This window comes from Cyberlindnera jadinii (assembly GCF_001661405.1).
Source record: "Cyberlindnera jadinii NRRL Y-1542 unplaced genomic scaffold CYBJAscaffold_1, whole genome shotgun sequence".
Lineage (NCBI taxonomy): Eukaryota > Fungi > Ascomycota > Saccharomycetes > Phaffomycetales > Wickerhamomycetaceae > Williopsis > Williopsis jadinii.
The window spans coordinates 1,856,248-1,873,565 of NW_017963652.1; the positions used below are offsets into that span (position 1 = coordinate 1,856,248).

A 17,318-nucleotide genomic window follows, 5' to 3' on the forward strand; every position below is an offset into this window, starting at 1 on the left:
GTAACCATGGAAACCGCGAAGAGCAAAAAATCGAAAAAAAAAATCTCTCGGGGGCGATTCGAACGCCCGATGTTCAGATGACTTTGTTTCCATTACAGTCTGACGCCTTAAACCAACTTGGCCACCGAGAGGAATTCACATTTTGGTGAAATTGACTTGAGAACTATATAGCTCGGTGCTTATGTAAACAGCATGGGTGATTATGTTCCTTGGCTACATTAGGCAAAAAAAATCTTGAAAATAATTTCAGGATCAATAACATCAGCTATTTTCCTCTTGTTTACTTGATTTCATCGCTTGTCTGTTTGTATACAGTGTATCTTGACCCCTTGTTAAAGGAAGAATGAGGCTATTGGGCTACCTGACTCTACTTACGGTGGTATACGCGCTTGACTTAGCATCCTTGGGTGATAGAAGATTGCCACATGCTGTTCAGATTCATAAGAGAGGCTTACCCGCTGGCGTCCCTGCTGATATTCAAGTTGCTGATTCCAATACGAGTCCAATCGAGGACCTTGTGACTCCTCCAGGGAATGGAGCCGGTGCTAATGGTAATATCAACAAAAATCAAGATACTGCTCAAAGAATCAGCCATATGGATGCACCTTCTGTCAGGGCCAGTTCTCAAGGCTCAGCTGCTGAACAGGGTGGTGCCTCAGGTCAGGAATCTACAGATTCGAACGCATTCTTCATGTCTATCTCTATGATCATAGTCTCTGAGATCGGTGATAAAACGTTCTTGATCTCTGCGCTCATGGCTATGCGCCATTCAAGGATTGTGGTGTTTACCGCGTCATTTGCATCGTTGGCTATAATGACTATTCTGTCCGGTATTGTTGGACACACTTTACCTACGTTGTTGTCAAAGCGTGTCACTCAGTTTTTGGCTGCTGTACTATTTCTCGTGTTCGGTTACAAATTGACCAGGGAAGGTTTGACGATGTCCAAAGATTTGGGAGTTGACGAGGAGTTGGCCGAGGTTGAAGAAGAATTGACCGTGTCTGATATGAATAACGATTTGGACACTTTGGAAACAGGTGGTCATGAAACAAAACAGAATCCAAACCGTTCTTTCCAGGAATTGGTGGTAGACTCGGTGATGTCTGTGTTGCACTCTTTTAAGGAACTATCATCGTTTGTCCTCTCACCGCTCTGGGTTCAAGTGTTTGTAATGATTTTCCTTGGTGAATGGGGTGATCGTTCACAAATCGCGACGATTGCTATGGCTGCTGGCTCGAACTATTGGTTAGTTATCATGGGTGCTGTCATTGGACACGGTATCTGTACAGCAGGTGCTGTCATTGGAGGTAAGATGCTTGCTTCTAGAATCAGTATGAGAACCGTTACTTTGGGTGGTGCCTTTGCATTCTTGATCTTTTCAATATTGTACTTCTACGATGCCATCTACAACATTGAATAAGGAGACGAATAGAATAGATCAATTCCAAGTTGGAAGTGAATTTGAGAAATGGAGGGAAAGGTAATAGAGGTGTCAAAGACCCATGCAATCATTGACATTGGTTTCTTGTTTATGAACGTGTCTTCAGAGGTATATTCTTATCTGTACCTATATCATAATTAGAATCTTGATAGAGTCTCTTCAGATATGTTACATATGTTAGTTGTAGTGTTTGGTTTGCAGTTCTTCGCTACAAGCTGGACTAATCGATCAAGGACCACGCATCTTACAGTTACTAATTGCCCAATTCGACTAAGAGCTTTGTTCATGAACCCATGCGTCTGCAAACAATTGAGATCTGAGAATAATGCGAAATGTCGACTTGTTTACTGGGAAACCAATAAGACTCATTGAGTAACAATTCGATTCGTCGCTGTAAGTGTGCTTCGCTGTGGTTTCATAGATGACGGAAACTTTCTGCGACAACTCCGATTGTGTCATAACACATCCGGACATTAATCATATCGCTTGGTAATGTGTGTGCTGTGATAGGTCAATCTTTCATGAATGTTTGGCTCAAAGCTTTGCAGTGAAATAATAAGCAAATTCGGCCTTGGAGGTAAGTGTACAGTGATTTGTACTATACTTTGAACAATGATTATCATCTATATCGGTAACTCCAAGAGGTCTTTCATCAGCTGAAAACTTACTTTTACTTTTGTACGTTGGTGGTATCAAGGAAAAACATCCGGACACACATAGTTTGACACACCAATTAGCTGAGTAACTTAAATGTAACGAAGCTTCAACACAGCTGAATTTATATGAACTATGTACTTTATTGTTCAATAAAACCCTGGTTTTTTGTTTAACCCTTTATGAAACCAAAATATATCTTTTCAAAATGAATTCTTCTTTTCTAACTTTACTGTGGACTGGATTTATTCTGATAAAATCTAATAAACAATATTTAGTATAAAAGCCTCTAAAATCTACTAAAATTAGTTATAGTTACACGATTAACGATTATTTCAAACATTCACATTTCAAACTTCTTTACTCTATCAAATGAACTACTTGATCAGGTTGTTCAAGAGGTTTAAACCAATAACTACTTAGGCTAACAAAAGCCCAATGTGTATACGAATGTCCGGATGGTCTTCCACTATCCATATAGCGTGTATGTACCACTCCAGAGTCTTTGGGTCTTCGATAGAACTATCTCTCCATTCCAAGCTGCTGAAATGGGCATACAAGACTTGAAGCTATAGAGACTAGCATGAGATGCACGCTGTGTATTAATGTATAAAAAGAAACATCCCTATAAATGATTGGTCTTACGTATAATGCCTTGTTCACTCTGAAATGATGGTATATCTGTGATTGATATGTGATCACCATTAGAACTAATTTCCTCTGACCTTTGGCTTCCTCCACTCTTTAAGCCTTCAAAAATTTGTTTAACTGCTTCTTTGAGAACAACAGTACATAGTCTCATACTTTCACCTTGTCCAACAAAGTGCTTGAATAGACCTTTCATGAGATGTACTGGAGTCCCGTTGCTTGTTTCAACAATATCCTGGAGCTTATTATGGGATATTCTTAATCCTTTCATCTTCAAAAAGACCTCTAGATGTAATATCAAGATTTGCTTTCTTGATTCTTCTGGCGAGAGCGGAGAGTCGATTAACACGCTTAGACTGGCACGTGACGGAGATCTAGGACTTATGAACTCAGAAATAAATCTCAAAAGATCAGACTTTGTTAAAAGTTTCAAACGTTGCACAGAAGATTGGTGCAAGGAGATGTCATAGTCTTCACTGAAGATATCGTCTCTGATCTTGCGGTGAAACTTGACGCAATCACCACTAAAGGCACAGTTGGAGCTTCCAACACTCGGTTTCATCTCAGATGTCAAGCTCTCTGGTCCCCCACTTTCATCCAGTTTGTTGGACAATGTCTTCAAAAATGGGTCAACAACATCGCTTTGAAATGACTCTGTACTTAAATCACTGATTGTTTTTTCCCAGGATAATAGGTATTCATCAATTTGCCTCTGAAGATATTTGGAGGAGAATGTGGAACTCATTATGGTGATGTGAATTCCCACTGTGGTTCTCAAGATTCTGGTTCCCCCAAGAACAACATATCCCAATTGTTTCTTGAATCTAAGATCTGGAACTAATGTTAATGACATCAAATAAGCACATAATCGGGTGACGAGTTTGGTATAACTGTCCGAGCGTGGGCCTGTTTGAATAAACAAACAGATGGAGTTTGTGGGATCGCTCTTTGGTCCCTTCCTTGAAATTGTAAAAGTTTTACCAGGATTCAACTTCACAGTAGACGGCTCAATGTGATTGAATGAGGCTTGAGGATTTGAATGATGACTTATTTGATTGATAGAGGCAATAATATCATCAGTTGAGTGTAAATCACCATGGACGAATAGTCTCAGAAACTTTGAGCTAGACGAGAACTGGACAAGGAATTGTTTAAACGTCTCAGCGTCTAAATCATCCAATGCATCAAAACGATCCTCCATAGTCCATACGTTTTCCTCCATAACCACTAATAAGCCTGTCAAAGCATGTGCTAATGAGCTATCCTGTTCAAGATCACTATACCTCGACCTCACGGCGACTCTAGCATGCCTGAAGTCATCAGCTGTGAAGGAATGCCCTTCAACAATGTCTTTAAAATGTTCAACAATATTATTCAGCATAAGTTTAACACCATCAGTAAAACCAGTAATTGTGACACCAAATCTTGCATCGCCTTTGATAGAAGCATGTATTTCCCAGGTGTAATCTAACAGCTCAGAGTGATAAAGCAATTGTGAGATCTTTAGCTTTAGCAGCTCGACAAATACTTCACAGTGCATTGTGTTTAGAGGAGATGGATCAACAGAACATGCAACTAAGTCAAAAGAGATAAATGTTTTTGATTTGAAAGACTCTGATGTCTCCAATTTGGTCCAAAGCTCAAATGTATTGCTCAAACTTATCAATTTTGCTTCAGTCTCTAGCCATTTTGCCTTTGTTGTCAATGATAATGAAGCCTGAGAGGACTTGGCAGCACTTTGTCTCAAAATCGAATTAAGTATATCATGGTCCATAGCAAAGGTTGGAATATAAATGTTTGGTTTAGGCAAGTTGAATCTTAGAGTAGAGTATTCTTCTGAAATCTCTATTGGATTGAATTTGACCTTACGATACGTAAAGGTGAAATATTGATCCTTTGATGATTCCAAGAGTCCACACGACGATGAAACAGACCGATTTATTTTCTCGCTGGCCATTAGCACAAACCTCAAGTTATCTTGGTTCAGGTATCGTTCAACAAACGAGACAAACTGTGAAGCCACGTCCGCCCATAGCTTATCCTTTGTGCTAGAAGATTGCCAATTCTGAGTACCTTTTAATATGTTTTTAGCACCTAAAATGGCTATATCATTTTGTAAATTTTGAGCAAATTGGCTGGCTTCATCCATCGTGGACTTGTGGAGATCTTGATGAATGTAGCTCAGCTTATCCATCGACTCTAATTCAAAGATATATCTTTCGAGATCTTTGGCATTGGACAAGATGCTGTCTTTGTAGCTCCCTAGAACTGTTGCAATCACTTTGAAGATATTCTGAGCTCCTGTATTGGTCAGCTTGATCTCCAGCACTAGGACACTTTCGTCCTTTGACAACTTTTGCGTGAAAGCAGAGACACCAATCGACAAACCTCTAGTACTTAAGCCATCATGGAGTGAGCCTGGACCTTCATCACCGAGGATATTACACCAAACACGCTGGAGGTTATCAGCTTGTGGAATATTAGAATTGAAAGGGAAGACGAGCCTGACAATTGGGGCTTTCTCTGAGTCCATTAAAATAGCCAAATGCCTCTCTTCACTGGTAAAAATGGATGAACTATACTTCCATGAAGACAATACATTGAATTGCTCTAAATCTTTATCCAGTGGTCTATGTTGATATGGTGAATTTGACTTACCAAAGATATTCAATTTTGACTTCTTTGAATCAACTTCCGACAACGTCTTGATGTTACTAAAGCTAAGTGCCAGCTTTTGTAATAGATTCAGAGATTGTGAGCCTCTAATGACCAAAGTCATCTTCTCTGCAATGAAGTTCTGAGAATGGAATCTTTTTAGTTGATCCTTGACGTTAACTTTGTTGATCTTTGGTATGTCGTTCAAGGTAAAGAAGTTACCAGTTGCAAATCTGCTAAACGGATGCCTGTAGTTTGCAAGAAGACGAACACCATGGTACATGGCCCTTCCTGTCTTATTGACATTCGCTGAATGCTCATCATCGATAGCATACACTTCCTTTTCAAACATCGCTTCAGGGAATAATGGTGAAACCATAGCGTCTGCCAACATCGCAATCAGATGGTTAAAGAGAGGTTTATTCTCCTGATAGACAGAATCAGATGGAACCTCAAAGAAGAAACATGTCTGTTCACCAGTGGTGAACGCATTACGACGCCCACCAGCTTTGGACAACAGGCTGTGGAACTCGTTACAACCTGGAAAGCCCTTTGAACCAAGCAGTATGAGATGCTCACAGAAATGAGCCAACCCGGGGACTTCATCAGGGTCATTATGAGCACCAGCAGCAACACAGACGGCTGCTGACGCCAAATCCTCGGTGGGATCTGATATTAACAGTGTGAGTATCCCATTGGGTAGTACTATAAGCCTATGGCTTCTTGTAGAGTGCGCTAGTGGTACTAAGAGATCGTGATGTAAGGTCTTGATGCCGGACATAAGTGTATACTTTATCGGTGCTCGTTCCTTTAATTATTGAGGAAAGTTCAATAGATACAACCACTAGAAGGACAAGACCACGGACAATTGATCATTTATAGAGTCCCTGAAGCCTCAAGACCTCAAGCTGCAGCTGTTTTTCGGTTTCAAGTTTATGAGTTTCTACGTATACCACTTCTTACCATATTGGGTGATAACAATGGATGTGGTCAATAACGGTAACTTATGTACATGAATTTATTGAATAAATAGGTGAACTGTGGCTCGTAGAAACCTGATTGCACTGCTGGAGTATGGTGGAACGGGGAGAGTCTCATTGATTGAATCCCATTGATGTGGTATAACCCTTTGGTAAAATCCCCATAAACTTATAGATCTTACCCATGCCCTCTGAATCCTTATCTACTAATCTATGGTAAGCCTTTTCAATGTTGTGCTCTGTAGCTTCATCATGGGCTCTTTTGCAGAGCTGCTTCACACGATGTGTGATGCCCATGTTATGTAGGAAATCACCTTGTTCAATAGGACCTAGGATTTCCACCTCATGAGAGTCCCTTGCAGCATGGGCAATTGCTTGAAAGTCAACATCCACGGAGAGATCAACCTCACCAAGATCCTTGAAAGGACTTGTGAACTTGTGATCCTTAATACCTCTTAGCGTATTCTCAGGAACCTCGTTCAAAGTGCCATAGTCTACAATCAGAGCAGCCCCTGTTCCCCGTGAATTTATCGAGATGAGGTCTGCAATGACCTTAGAGTATTGATAGGACTCTGGCGATATCTCCACGGTGGTGTTCAAGCTAACGTTGTTATAACGTTCCTGAGACTCTGGAATAGCACAGGCAGACGTGTGCTTAGCCTGTTTCACCAAAACAAATTCCTTTGTATCCGGGTGTACGTCCACGAGGATCTCTCGCCAGCCTTCCTCCGTCTTCTGGTACTGATTTATAGGCAACGCATCGAAAAACTCATGGGCAATGATGAAGTTTGTATCTCTCTTCATGTCTATAACCTCATAGACATCCCTCTCCGTATCAACCCACGTGATAGAGTTGTTCAGCCCGAATCTGGACTTACCCTTCCAGTACTCACCAGTGGCATCCACGTCAGAGTCCCCCAGTATCGACGCCTGCTTCTGTCTAAGGACATGTGATGCCTCAACCATAATCAGGTTCAAGCTCAGGGAATCATCGCCGTGTCTTCTCTTCACGAGCTTGGTGAAGCTGCTCATAACGTCATACATCAGCGTTCCTCTTCCTGGCCCAAACTCAACCATGTTGACGTTCGAAGGGCACCTCTGCTGATTCCAGACCGAGTAGAACCATACTCCGATGAGCTCACCAAACATCTGCGAGATCTCTGGCGACGTGACAAAGTCACCTTGCGCCCCCAAGGGGTCTCTGGACGTATAGTACCCCAGCGTTGGATGTGTCAGACACTGTCTCATGAACTGTGACAGGGGCAACGGGCCCGTGAAGCCAATCACCTTTGTGATGAGCTCCTGTAACTCGTTCTTCTTTGGAACCAGCGATGAATTGAACCTCTTTGGCGATACACAACGCCTTCCCAGAGCACGCGGGATGTTCAGCAGTAACAATGACATGGCGTGAAGCTCCCAGTCGCGTAGATTAGGCCGTGATGTGATGTGTTTATAGCAACGATTCTGGGCCAAGAGCGCCGTTATTGCGTGTATTGGATAAATCCTAGTGGGCGTGTAGAAGGAGAAAGCGTGAAAAAGCCCCGGGTACTTTTACACCTTTAACCGTGCCACCAACATCACCAGCGCACAGGAAACAGCCTACAAGGAACCAAATAATGGGCAAACAGCAGCCGGGTTACAAGAACGAGCCTCTAGATCCGCCACCACCATATTCGCTTGAAGATGGTGCAAGCAGCGGGTACTCGTCGCCGTCGAGTAGGCCGCCAGCAAGACCACCGGCAAGACCTCCAGCCGAGCCTTATCAAGCGAGTTCATCTTATGGCACACAGCAGCAACAGCAACAGCAACAGCAACGGCCACCGAGACCCTCAGGGCCCAAGCTTCCCTGGACGTATCCCGAGGGGTACTGGTGTGTGAAGTGCCACAACACAGGCTATAAAGTGAAGAATGGCAAGTCGTGTAAGAAGTGCTGGGAGAGGTTTGCACATCAACCGAGTGTTATCAATACGACGGGATACGTGGACCCTGGGATGAGGATTCCGTTTACGAACTATAGGGTGCACGATGACTTCACGGTGACCAATGGGTATGGGCCCCAGTACGTACCGATGGTGCAACAGCCCGTGATGCAACAGCCGGTGGCACCAAGGTATGTGAGGCCGGGAGACCCGTCGATAGGAGGATACCTGTGTGGAAGGTGTCGTGGCACGGGGAGGGTCTCCGTGATGCTTATAGATGAGGATCTATGCCCTGTGTGCCGTGGTGTGGGACGTGTATTCAGCTAAAGAAAGCGCAGACAGGGCTGTTATATACTCTCCGATACCTATGCGATGGAAGGGGAAGGGCCCTTATTCATAGTACTTTTTGTTGTAGAGTCTCACCTCTTTGAGCGTTCTTAGCAAAGCCAGGACACAGATCAAGGTCATTGGTCCAATTAGTGGCATGTACACAGCAATCTTGTGCTCCTGAGGGAAGAACGTCTGTTGCACCATTTCTCTATCGAAGAATGCTCTCTCGCTATGCTCAACCATCGAGATTGAGTCAACAAGTGCCCCGTTGAAATCGTTTTGGAGGTTCAACTTATCCACTGCAGACTGCCGGGAGCTCAGTGCCATCTTGACGTTGTCCAACACCGTCTTAGGGATCGACATGTCAGGTAAAGATTCACTCAACTTGAGCAACGACACAAGCGAATCAACTCCACGGTCAATGTTCTCGAGGATCGAGTACTTCTTCATGGCATCGACTCTTATCTGTGGGGTCTTTGGATCAGTTGGGATCCCCAGCAGTTTGAATAACTCAGAGGTGAATACCTCCAACAATGGGCCCAAGCTCTGCTTGGAAATGACTGTGTTTGCATCTATGGAGTTCTCCATGAGCACCACGGACCCCCATTGTGGGATCAGGTAGGAGTGTAACGAGCCAATGGTATTATCGTGGAACGCTAGTGGCGACTGCTCCACTGAAGGGTAATAAAGCACAAAGTTCAATGTTGGGTAGGAGAACTGATTCGAGGAGATATCCCACTCTGCAAAGTCCATAACCGTAGAAAGGGACGCATCCGTGAGTGTCAGCTCGTCACCTTCAGGCAGGTTCAGCTGTGCAAAGTACTTGATCTCTGAATCAATGGTGAAATTGATAAAGGTCTTGAACTCTTGGATCAACGGCGTGAAGTATTCGTCAATGGCCTGCGCAATCTCCCAGTCCAGTGGATAACCGTCGCCTGTTAAGAGCTTAAACGAAAGGTGGACCTTTGGCGAGTATCTCAGCGAGTTGATACCGTGCTTATGCGGCGTCAGCAGTCGTCTTTCAGTGGCGAAGATATGGTCCAGTATTGCCTGCGTAGCAAAGAACGGCAGATCGTTATTCTTCACGCTCTCCATTGTGTAGAACAGAGTCGCATGCTTCTGAGTCTCGTCCAACGATATGCCCTCGTTGTCAGCAAGCTCCAGGTGTAGCACGTACGCATCTGATGGCACCTCTTCACTGGTTTGTAACACCGACGCGTTCCACAGCACGCTCATTGGCGACTGCACCCTCTCCTGTTCCAGCCTGTGGTTGATCTGAACCTGGATCGCCTCTGCCAAATCAGGGAACTTCAATCCGTCCAGCACGTCCAGATACACCTCGTTGGTGATCCGGATGTCTATGTTCCCCTGGCTGTGGAGAAGGTTGATGAAGTTGGACGGCAGTGGTGCCCTGTAGATCTCTGTAAGCTTGAACCATAGAGGAACGCCTACAAACACGTACAGAGCCACAATGGAGCATATGACCCATCTCCGGAGCGTAAGCGACTTCAACGACTCCGACTCGAGGATCCTGGTGACTTGTTCGCTGGCCATGGCAGTCGATTCTGAGTTTGCTAGCACGCTCTGTTGCCTTTGCTGGAGCTCGTTTTGATGTTGTTGTTCTCGAGAGCTTTGCCCGGCCGGGGGCAGAAAAACGCCAGCGGTGTGCGATGAGGGAGGGGAGCCCCTAGGCGGAGGGAAAAGTTTTTTCTTTGGCAGGGAGATGAGCCTAGGAGCATCTACGCAGGCAGAGCGTACGGTTGAGGAGGGCAGCCTAGGACTGAAGAGAACAGCACCATGGATGAGACTTTAGATCCACAGAGCCAGGAGCAGGTTTACGTGCATACTGTGTACAACGAGATTGCATCGCACTTCTCGCAAACGAGGTACAAGCCATGGCCCATTGTGGAGGAGTTCCTCTTACAGCGTGCAGTGGGCACCGTGGGGATCGACGTTGGATGTGGTAACGGTAAATACCTCGGTGTCAACAAGGACGTGTACATAGTTGGATCTGACCGATCTGATGGCCTGATTGGGTGTGCGAGGGAGTTTGGACATGAGGTTATGGTTGCGGATGGGCTGTCGCTACCGCATCCAGAGGGCCGGTTTGACTTTGCCATCTCCATAGCTGTTATCCATCACTTCTCCACGCCGCAGAGGAGAACAGATGCTATTCGACACATCCTGAGTAAGCTGAAACCGGGCGGAGAAGCACTGATCTACGTGTGGGCTTTAGAACAGGAGAATTCTAGAAGAGGTTATAAAGAAGGCGATCCCCAGGACGTGCTGGTTCCATGGGTTTTGCAAAAGAAGCAACCAAAGAAGCCGAAGCAGAAGAAGAAGAGGATTGCATCAGGTAGTAACGAGGAGCCTAAAGAGGAGCCTAAAGAGGAGCCTAAAGAGGAGTCTAAAGAGGAGTCTAAAGAGCCTGAGACGAAGTACCGCTATTACCACCTTTACAAAAAGGGTGAATTGGAGTCAAACGCGGCAGATGCTGGTGGAATCGTTATAAGACACGGATACGAAAGAGACAATTGGTACGCAGTTATCCAGAGACCCGCAGCCTAGGCACAACCGTATCGTTCCATACCTTCAAGAGCCCATTGCTCATTGTAGTTGTACGTGATTTATACACCTTCATGGAACATCCAAACACCACTACCGGAAGTTCCGCATTCCGGTACTTTTTATGAACTTTATACTGTATGTCACGTGACTAATAGACAACCTCTCATAAACAAAGCGTAAAGTCCACTGTGTATGAATACAAACAAACTATCACCACAGTCTGCAACGAATGATGCCAGAAGAAGACGACCTGGACCTTTCAGATGTCCCTATGGACGAGTCTGAGAACGACAGCGACTTCAGCGAGATAATAGAGGAAGAAGCGGAGCAGCTGCTCAGTCTGATCTTTGGCAATATTGACCAAACAACAAAGGTTTCGATAAACGACGATGGGGGTCCGTTGGAACAACAAGAGCCAGAGGAAGAGCTGGACAAGGAGGAGCGTACCAGGCTGCTGATGGACCATCTCTCACCGGATCAGATGTCACGGTACGAGTTTTTAAAGAGATCCTCGTTGACGAGAGGGCATTTGAGGAAGCTGGCATATTCCGTGCTCAACCAGAGTGTTTCACCAAACGTTGCCATTATACTCGGTGGTGTTGGCAAGCTGTTCATTGGTGAGATTGTGGAGAAAGCACGTGAGGTTAAGTTAAGAATGGATAAAGCTGCTCTGTTGATTAAACTTAACGAAAAGAGGGAGCTGTTGGATGAGCTACACAAGCAGAATAGCCTACTGAATGATGAAGAGGAGAACAAGGATGTACAAGACAAGATCAATACGATAAAGCAAGAGTTGAAGAAGCTGGATCTGAGGAAAGTACAGATGGACGGACCTTTACAACCAGAGCACATAAGAGAGGCTTGGAGGTTATACCAAATTGAAAATGATTCGATACCAAATTCGCAATGGAGACACCAGGGCGAAAGAGATGGTTTAATGTTTAGATAGCCTTTAATGAGAAACCAGTGACTGTTAATAAAAGCTGTGATGCATTATGATTGTATACCCATTTTCAATTCAAACTGATTCCAATCAAACCCCCACCATCCAATGGCAAGGCAATAGTGCTCCAATAACAGTTTCAACTCTTCAATCTCATCTAGGAATTCCAGCCTGGATATACGTTGCTTCTCCTCAACTTCTGTCCAATTCTCATAAATATTATACATATTATCGATGGCAACGTGGCCAAATCCCAGATTGACCAACCGTTGGTGATATTTGGATAATGTATTGAACTCCAACAACGAAGGCATGGTCAAATTACGAAGCTTCAAGTTTTCCACCATAACATCACCAAATGATCCTTCACCACCAATAGGATCGTATACCGTTATACAGCCAACTGGGAAGCTGTCCCTCAAGGTTTTAAGAACCTGGCTAGACGTTGAAGTCTCGACATAGCACAGCATGGCCTCAGAGATTACCAGAGTTGGAACCTTAGGGTCCAGCTTCGACAACAGTACCTGGAGCTGATCAATCTGCCTAAGATCAACTCCAATCAATTTATACTGCTCCGTGTCAAGATCTCCAAGTGAGTCGTACCAATCTTGTGAGCTACCATCATCCGTCACATGCTCAACACCAACGATATCACATAGTTGCTTCGAAAGACTTATCACCGCATGCTTCAACTTGCAACTGTTTGGGAAGTCCAACTCGACGTACTCTAAAGTCCCAGCATGACCAGGTAACAGCTTAAATGGCCTTGTATCACTTCCCGATCCCAAGCTTAGAATCCTTACTTTCTGTCCTTTGAACTGGCCAAGGAACTTCTCAATAACTATATCAATGGATTTTGTACGGATATAAGTACCCCTGTTGATTATGGGCAGCTTATTTGATCTGACAATGCCATTGAATACTCGACGTGAACTTAACCTGTACTCAAATTTCAATGCCTGTTCAAGGGCAACGATGTACTCCATCAAATGGTCATCATTCACCAAATATTTCTTGTTCAGTGCACTCAATCGACAAGAAAGGGCATCGAAATCAGTCGATCTCACAGTCTTTGACTCCATTACGTTTAAATCACACGTACAATGGCTCGTAGTGGTTCTCTTCCACCGTTTCAACTTTAGCACAGCTGTGCCGGCCGGAGCGAGAGAAGGAAGAGGACGTACGCGCACACATGGAAAACATACTTACGTAATACACAACAGCAAATAGAACAGTCGTATTTCACATTTTGGTATATTACAGTTATTTTACACTTTAAATAACGATCTTTCCTTGTTTCTCTGTTTCAGAGGCGACATACCACCGAGCTTATCAATTAGTTTAACTCTTTTCAACGGGATAGATTTTTCATCCTCGTCGATTTCAGTTTCCTCAACTATGGTGGTGGAGCCAATCTTCCTCTTCTTCTTCTTGATATCTGGTTGAGTTTTCTTCTCTGTCGTATCGTCATCGTGATCCTTCTTTTCAGCTTTCTTCAGCACACTGTTCCCGAAGATGTCACCATCATCGTCTTCATCGTCATCGTCGAATAGACTAGGTTTGTTCTTCTTATCTGGGTTGTCCAGTGCAGCTTTTAAAGAATTCGTGGGACGAACCAAGTTCTTCAACCCACTCGATCTTCTAGGCTTTGCATCCTTCAGAGGTGAAGCGAAGACGTTCCCATTGGGCGTGGACTGTGCAAAGATCTTGGTCTTGATGTTGTTTCTGTTGTCTTGAACAGGAGTCGAAGAACCAAGATCCTGTTTGGACTGTCTATTTCTGAGGAATGGAGAAACAGAAAAGTTTGAATTAAGATGTGGCTTTTTCAACACGTTTATTCTTTCGTTGCTGCTAGTCTTTTGCGGGGATAGGATCGAACCAGTCAAAGGTTTTACAGGGGAGGTCCTGTCCTTTAAAGTCTTGATGTTCTTTTTCGCGTTGTCCAATTTGGACTCCAACACCGCTCTTTGGGTGGCAAATTGTTTCGAAGCCTTACCAATCTCACTCTTTGATTCATCCAACTGAGACGTCAACTTCTTGACTTGATTCTTCAAAGAGATGTTTTCCCGTTGGAGTTGAGCGTTACTCAGTGCTCTCTCTTTCAAATTTTGAATCTCAGTTTGGAGCAAGGAAATTTTCCTATCCAAGGACCTCTTCTCGCCTTGGACCTTTGACAAGTCCTGTTTCAAAGACGATTGAACGTGTGAGTCCTTTGAGTTGTTCATCTCAACGTACATCTGTTGTTCCAATATCGTTTTGAGAAGAGTTGCTTCATGGATCAAAGAACGACGCGAAGTTTCCTTCAGAAAAACTTCATTCAAAGCATCTTTGGAGCGATCATAATCTTGGAATAAGGAACAAAGAGTCATGATAGACTTCTTTGTATTCTCACTTGGTTAACCTGAACGAGTTTGAGATCTTTCCAATGAATAAAACAGAAAAAAAGTAAACAAAACGGAAAAAGTAAACAAAGAAACATCCCTACACCACACATCCCTACACCAACTCATCTAGATAACCGACGCGTGGTCTAAACCTCCTTTGTTGTCCAACATTGCGTTTTCAAAGAATAGTTCCAATCATTTGTTTGATCTTATCGTAAGGCCCCAAGTAACGTTGAGGAAAGACGACAGATAGAGAGACATGAAACTATCATCGTGGGCAACGGGTTTATCCCTTTTGACCGGGGCTCTTTCATCGTTAACCGCAGATGAACTGGCAACATCGAAGTTACCCTCGAACGTTATAGAGATTAATGAGTCGAACTTCGACTCCATACTTACAGGACCTCGTGACTACTACACAGCATTGCTGTTTACCGCCTTGGATGACTCTGTGGGGTGTGCTCCTTGTAAGAAATTTGAACCTGTGTATCACAAGATTGCGAGAAGTTATCAAGACTCAAACCCTGGTAAGAATGACATCTTGTTCTTCAAGGCCGATTTCTCAAACAACCAAAAGAAGTTTATCGATCTCCAGATGCTCCAAGTACCTCATCTCTGGATTTACCCTCCAAGCACCGAGCTGGCTTATAACGTCACAAGCCCTCACTTTGAGTACAAGATTGGCGATCATTCATCAAAGGATCCATTGCACTATGCAAACTTTGTCTCCAAATTGGTGAATGCAAACATCGTTGTCCATGAAGATTTTGACCTGACTCAATTCTCGAAGTATTTCTTTACAACGTTTTTCGCTGTTTTAGTGCTGAAGAAGAAGGTGCTGAGTAAGTTGGCTTCGAGATTAATATTCTGTTTGATTTCGATCTTGACAATTGTGGTTTTTACGTCTGGTTATATGTTTACCGTTATTCGTAATATACCCTTGCTTTCTAAGAATGAAAAGGGTGAAATCATGTACTTCAGTGGTGGTACACATTGGCAATTTGGATCTGAGGTGTTTATCATTGGAGGTATCTATCTGGGATTTGTATTTCTGATCAATGGATTGGTTGTGGTAATTCCAAAGATTGACAATCCAGCAAAGAGAAACACATTGACGTTATGCGCTTGCTTCTTCGTTTTTTGGCTCTTCAATAGATTGACATCTATCTACAAGATCAAAGACCCTTCTTACCCATACCAAGTTGCATCTTGGCTTTGAAAGGGACGCTGACGTTATGGGGTACTCATGCTTCAGGATATCTTTATTCATTGATGACCAGAATTGCCTTAAAGGACGTTTAAAAATATTTATTATCATGTAATTGGAGACAGTTTATAGATATAATGAAGAAAAAAAACAAGCAAAAAACACATAAACATGCAATGAAACAGAAGAAAGGAAATGCAAATGTACTATAAGTGTGTTGATATGTGAAAGTTCATCGTAACGTCACTCTATATGACGGTCGTTCTCAGCATCCCTATTGATGATGAAGAACGATACGCAAATCATCGCTGCTGCAATGAGATAAGTTATTGTGATCTTTTCATTTTTGAAAATGATATCACCAATCATAGCAAATGGGATAGTTGTTGATAAACCAACAGTCACTGTTAAAGGTGATGTTAAGAGCATCGCCTTTACCCAGCAAAAGTCCGATACAAAAGTGATCAGACAGTTTGTCAGAATCACACCAATGACAAAGGAACCTCTTGGTAGTTCAAACTTCTCCACCCCTGTATAGTGGAGTATTACCAGTGATGGCCACAACAAGATGATGTTAAACACACCAACAAAGCCAAAGAACACTTTCATGTTGATTCTAGATTCATCTTTAATACGATACTTGAGCATCGTGGTGTAGATTCCATACAGTAGGGCACCCAGGAGTGCCAACGCGTTACCAATGAATATTGACAACGCTGTGCGTTTCACCTCATGGCTAATCTGTTCGCTATCGGCCTTTGTCACGAGAACAACACCCAGGAAACTCAGTAAAAGTGCACCAACCTTCACCTGGTTGAACTTCTCAGTGTTTGCAAACCAGCCAACGAGTAGCGTAAAGAATGAGGCTGTTGAGGACAATATCGTTTGACTGCCAACGCTCGTATAGCTTAACGACGCATTTGTTGCCAAGTTTGCCAGATACCAAACGACACAGAACTCTGCACTCAGTCTAACAGTTTCCACAAGACTCAACTTGTCAATCTGGTCTGGCGAGGTAAGCGAGATTTCTTCGTCATCGGAGTTGTGTAGGAATTCGTCCTCCACCTCCTTGTACCTTATTTCGCCATGTTCCAAATACTGTTGGATACAGTTCTTGACGTAGGGCACGAGGTAAAACATGAACGTCGCCGTGTTGATGTAAGTGATGAAGAATGGCTTTCGATAGAGGTCATTTTCAAAGATAGAATTGATCAGAAACGACGACAGAACCCATGAGAGAACCACTATGGCCAGCATAAGCAGTCCCAACGACCATCTTTTTCTTCGTGATGTTACTTCCATTTTTCCCGTCTATCTGACGAAGAGAGGGGGTACCGACTAGAAGAGTCTGGAAAGAACGTGGATGTGCAGTGTATGTGAGAAGGCGATGATCAACAAAACGCTCTCGCTGTATGCTAATCAGAGATGAATTCAAGGACACAACAAAACTGAACAGCACACAACAAAACCAATGGGCAGAACAAATGGACAAAACACTGTGCACTGAATAAACAATAGCTCAAAGCTCGGTATAACCTGTCAAAAACAAAAAAATGAACGAATGGTTTGCTTATCTTTAGAGAAAACGT

At 43.6% G+C, this 17,318-nt stretch overlaps 10 protein-coding genes and 1 non-coding gene across 11 annotated transcripts; 4 read left to right on the top strand and 7 right to left on the bottom strand.

The window, feature by feature from the left end:
* Positions 1 to 43: 43 nt before the first annotated feature.
* Positions 44 to 131, bottom strand: CYBJADRAFT_t10. Its single transcript has one exon. It is a non-coding gene; the product is annotated as a tRNA-Tyr (tRNA).
* A 147-nt stretch (positions 132 to 278) lies between these two features.
* Positions 279 to 1,608, top strand: CYBJADRAFT_165831 (TMEM165/GDT1 family protein). The gene has a single exon (XM_020214230.1). It carries the CDS (start codon positions 344 to 346, stop codon positions 1,418 to 1,420), a length of 1,077 nt encoding a protein of 358 aa, XP_020073610.1. The 5' UTR covers positions 279 to 343; the 3' UTR covers positions 1,421 to 1,608.
* Positions 1,609 to 2,684: 1,076 nt separating this feature from the next.
* Positions 2,685 to 5,335, bottom strand: AXL1 (Axl1p). Its single transcript, XM_020214231.1, has one exon. It carries the CDS (start codon positions 5,274 to 5,276, stop codon positions 2,721 to 2,723), a length of 2,556 nt encoding a protein of 851 aa, XP_020073611.1. The 5' UTR covers positions 5,277 to 5,335; the 3' UTR covers positions 2,685 to 2,720.
* Positions 5,336 to 6,369: 1,034 nt separating this feature from the next.
* CYBJADRAFT_165833 (class I SAM-dependent methyltransferase) lies at positions 6,370 to 7,869 on the bottom strand. Its single transcript, XM_020214232.1, has one exon. It carries the CDS (start codon positions 7,780 to 7,782, stop codon positions 6,493 to 6,495), a length of 1,290 nt encoding a protein of 429 aa, XP_020073612.1. The 5' UTR covers positions 7,783 to 7,869; the 3' UTR covers positions 6,370 to 6,492.
* A 48-nt stretch (positions 7,870 to 7,917) lies between these two features.
* On the top strand, positions 7,918 to 8,624 carry HUA1 (Hua1p; the record flags this gene model as incomplete). The annotated part of the gene is made up of 2 exons (XM_020217467.1): positions 7,918 to 8,396; positions 8,475 to 8,624. The coding sequence occupies exons 1-2, from the start codon at positions 7,995 to 7,997 to the stop codon at positions 8,622 to 8,624; spliced, it is 552 nt and encodes a 183-aa protein (XP_020073613.1). The 5' UTR covers positions 7,918 to 7,994.
* A 63-nt stretch (positions 8,625 to 8,687) lies between these two features.
* On the bottom strand, positions 8,688 to 10,181 carry GPI17 (GPI-anchor transamidase GPI17; the record flags this gene model as incomplete). The annotated part of the gene is made up of 1 exon (XM_020216176.1): positions 8,688 to 10,181. The coding sequence occupies one exon, from the start codon at positions 10,179 to 10,181 to the stop codon at positions 8,688 to 8,690; it is 1,494 nt and encodes a 497-aa protein (XP_020073614.1).
* A 243-nt stretch (positions 10,182 to 10,424) lies between these two features.
* TRM9 (tRNA (carboxymethyluridine(34)-5-O)-methyltransferase) lies at positions 10,425 to 12,049 on the top strand (the record flags this gene model as incomplete). Its single annotated transcript, XM_020213535.1, has 3 exons — positions 10,425 to 11,164; positions 11,415 to 12,012; positions 12,041 to 12,049. 3 exons carry the CDS (start codon positions 10,425 to 10,427, stop codon positions 12,047 to 12,049), a joined length of 1,347 nt encoding a protein of 448 aa, XP_020073615.1.
* PPM1 (leucine carboxy methyltransferase) lies at positions 11,931 to 13,290 on the bottom strand. Its single transcript, XM_020214233.1, has one exon. It carries the CDS (start codon positions 13,218 to 13,220, stop codon positions 12,189 to 12,191), a length of 1,032 nt encoding a protein of 343 aa, XP_020073616.1. The 5' UTR covers positions 13,221 to 13,290; the 3' UTR covers positions 11,931 to 12,188.
* An 80-nt stretch (positions 13,291 to 13,370) lies between these two features.
* On the bottom strand, positions 13,371 to 14,530 carry CYBJADRAFT_165837 (uncharacterized protein). Its single transcript, XM_020214234.1, has one exon. It carries the CDS (start codon positions 14,505 to 14,507, stop codon positions 13,407 to 13,409), a length of 1,101 nt encoding a protein of 366 aa, XP_020073617.1. The 5' UTR covers positions 14,508 to 14,530; the 3' UTR covers positions 13,371 to 13,406.
* Positions 14,531 to 14,719: 189 nt separating this feature from the next.
* OST6 (dolichyl-diphosphooligosaccharide--protein glycotransferase) lies at positions 14,720 to 15,919 on the top strand. The gene has a single exon (XM_020214235.1). It carries the CDS (start codon positions 14,782 to 14,784, stop codon positions 15,739 to 15,741), a length of 960 nt encoding a protein of 319 aa, XP_020073618.1. The 5' UTR covers positions 14,720 to 14,781; the 3' UTR covers positions 15,742 to 15,919.
* On the bottom strand, positions 15,858 to 17,297 carry CYBJADRAFT_14416 (DMT family transporter). The gene has a single exon (XM_020213209.1). It carries the CDS (start codon positions 17,029 to 17,031, stop codon positions 15,973 to 15,975), a length of 1,059 nt encoding a protein of 352 aa, XP_020073619.1. The 5' UTR covers positions 17,032 to 17,297; the 3' UTR covers positions 15,858 to 15,972.
* Positions 17,298 to 17,318: the final 21 nt, after the last annotated feature.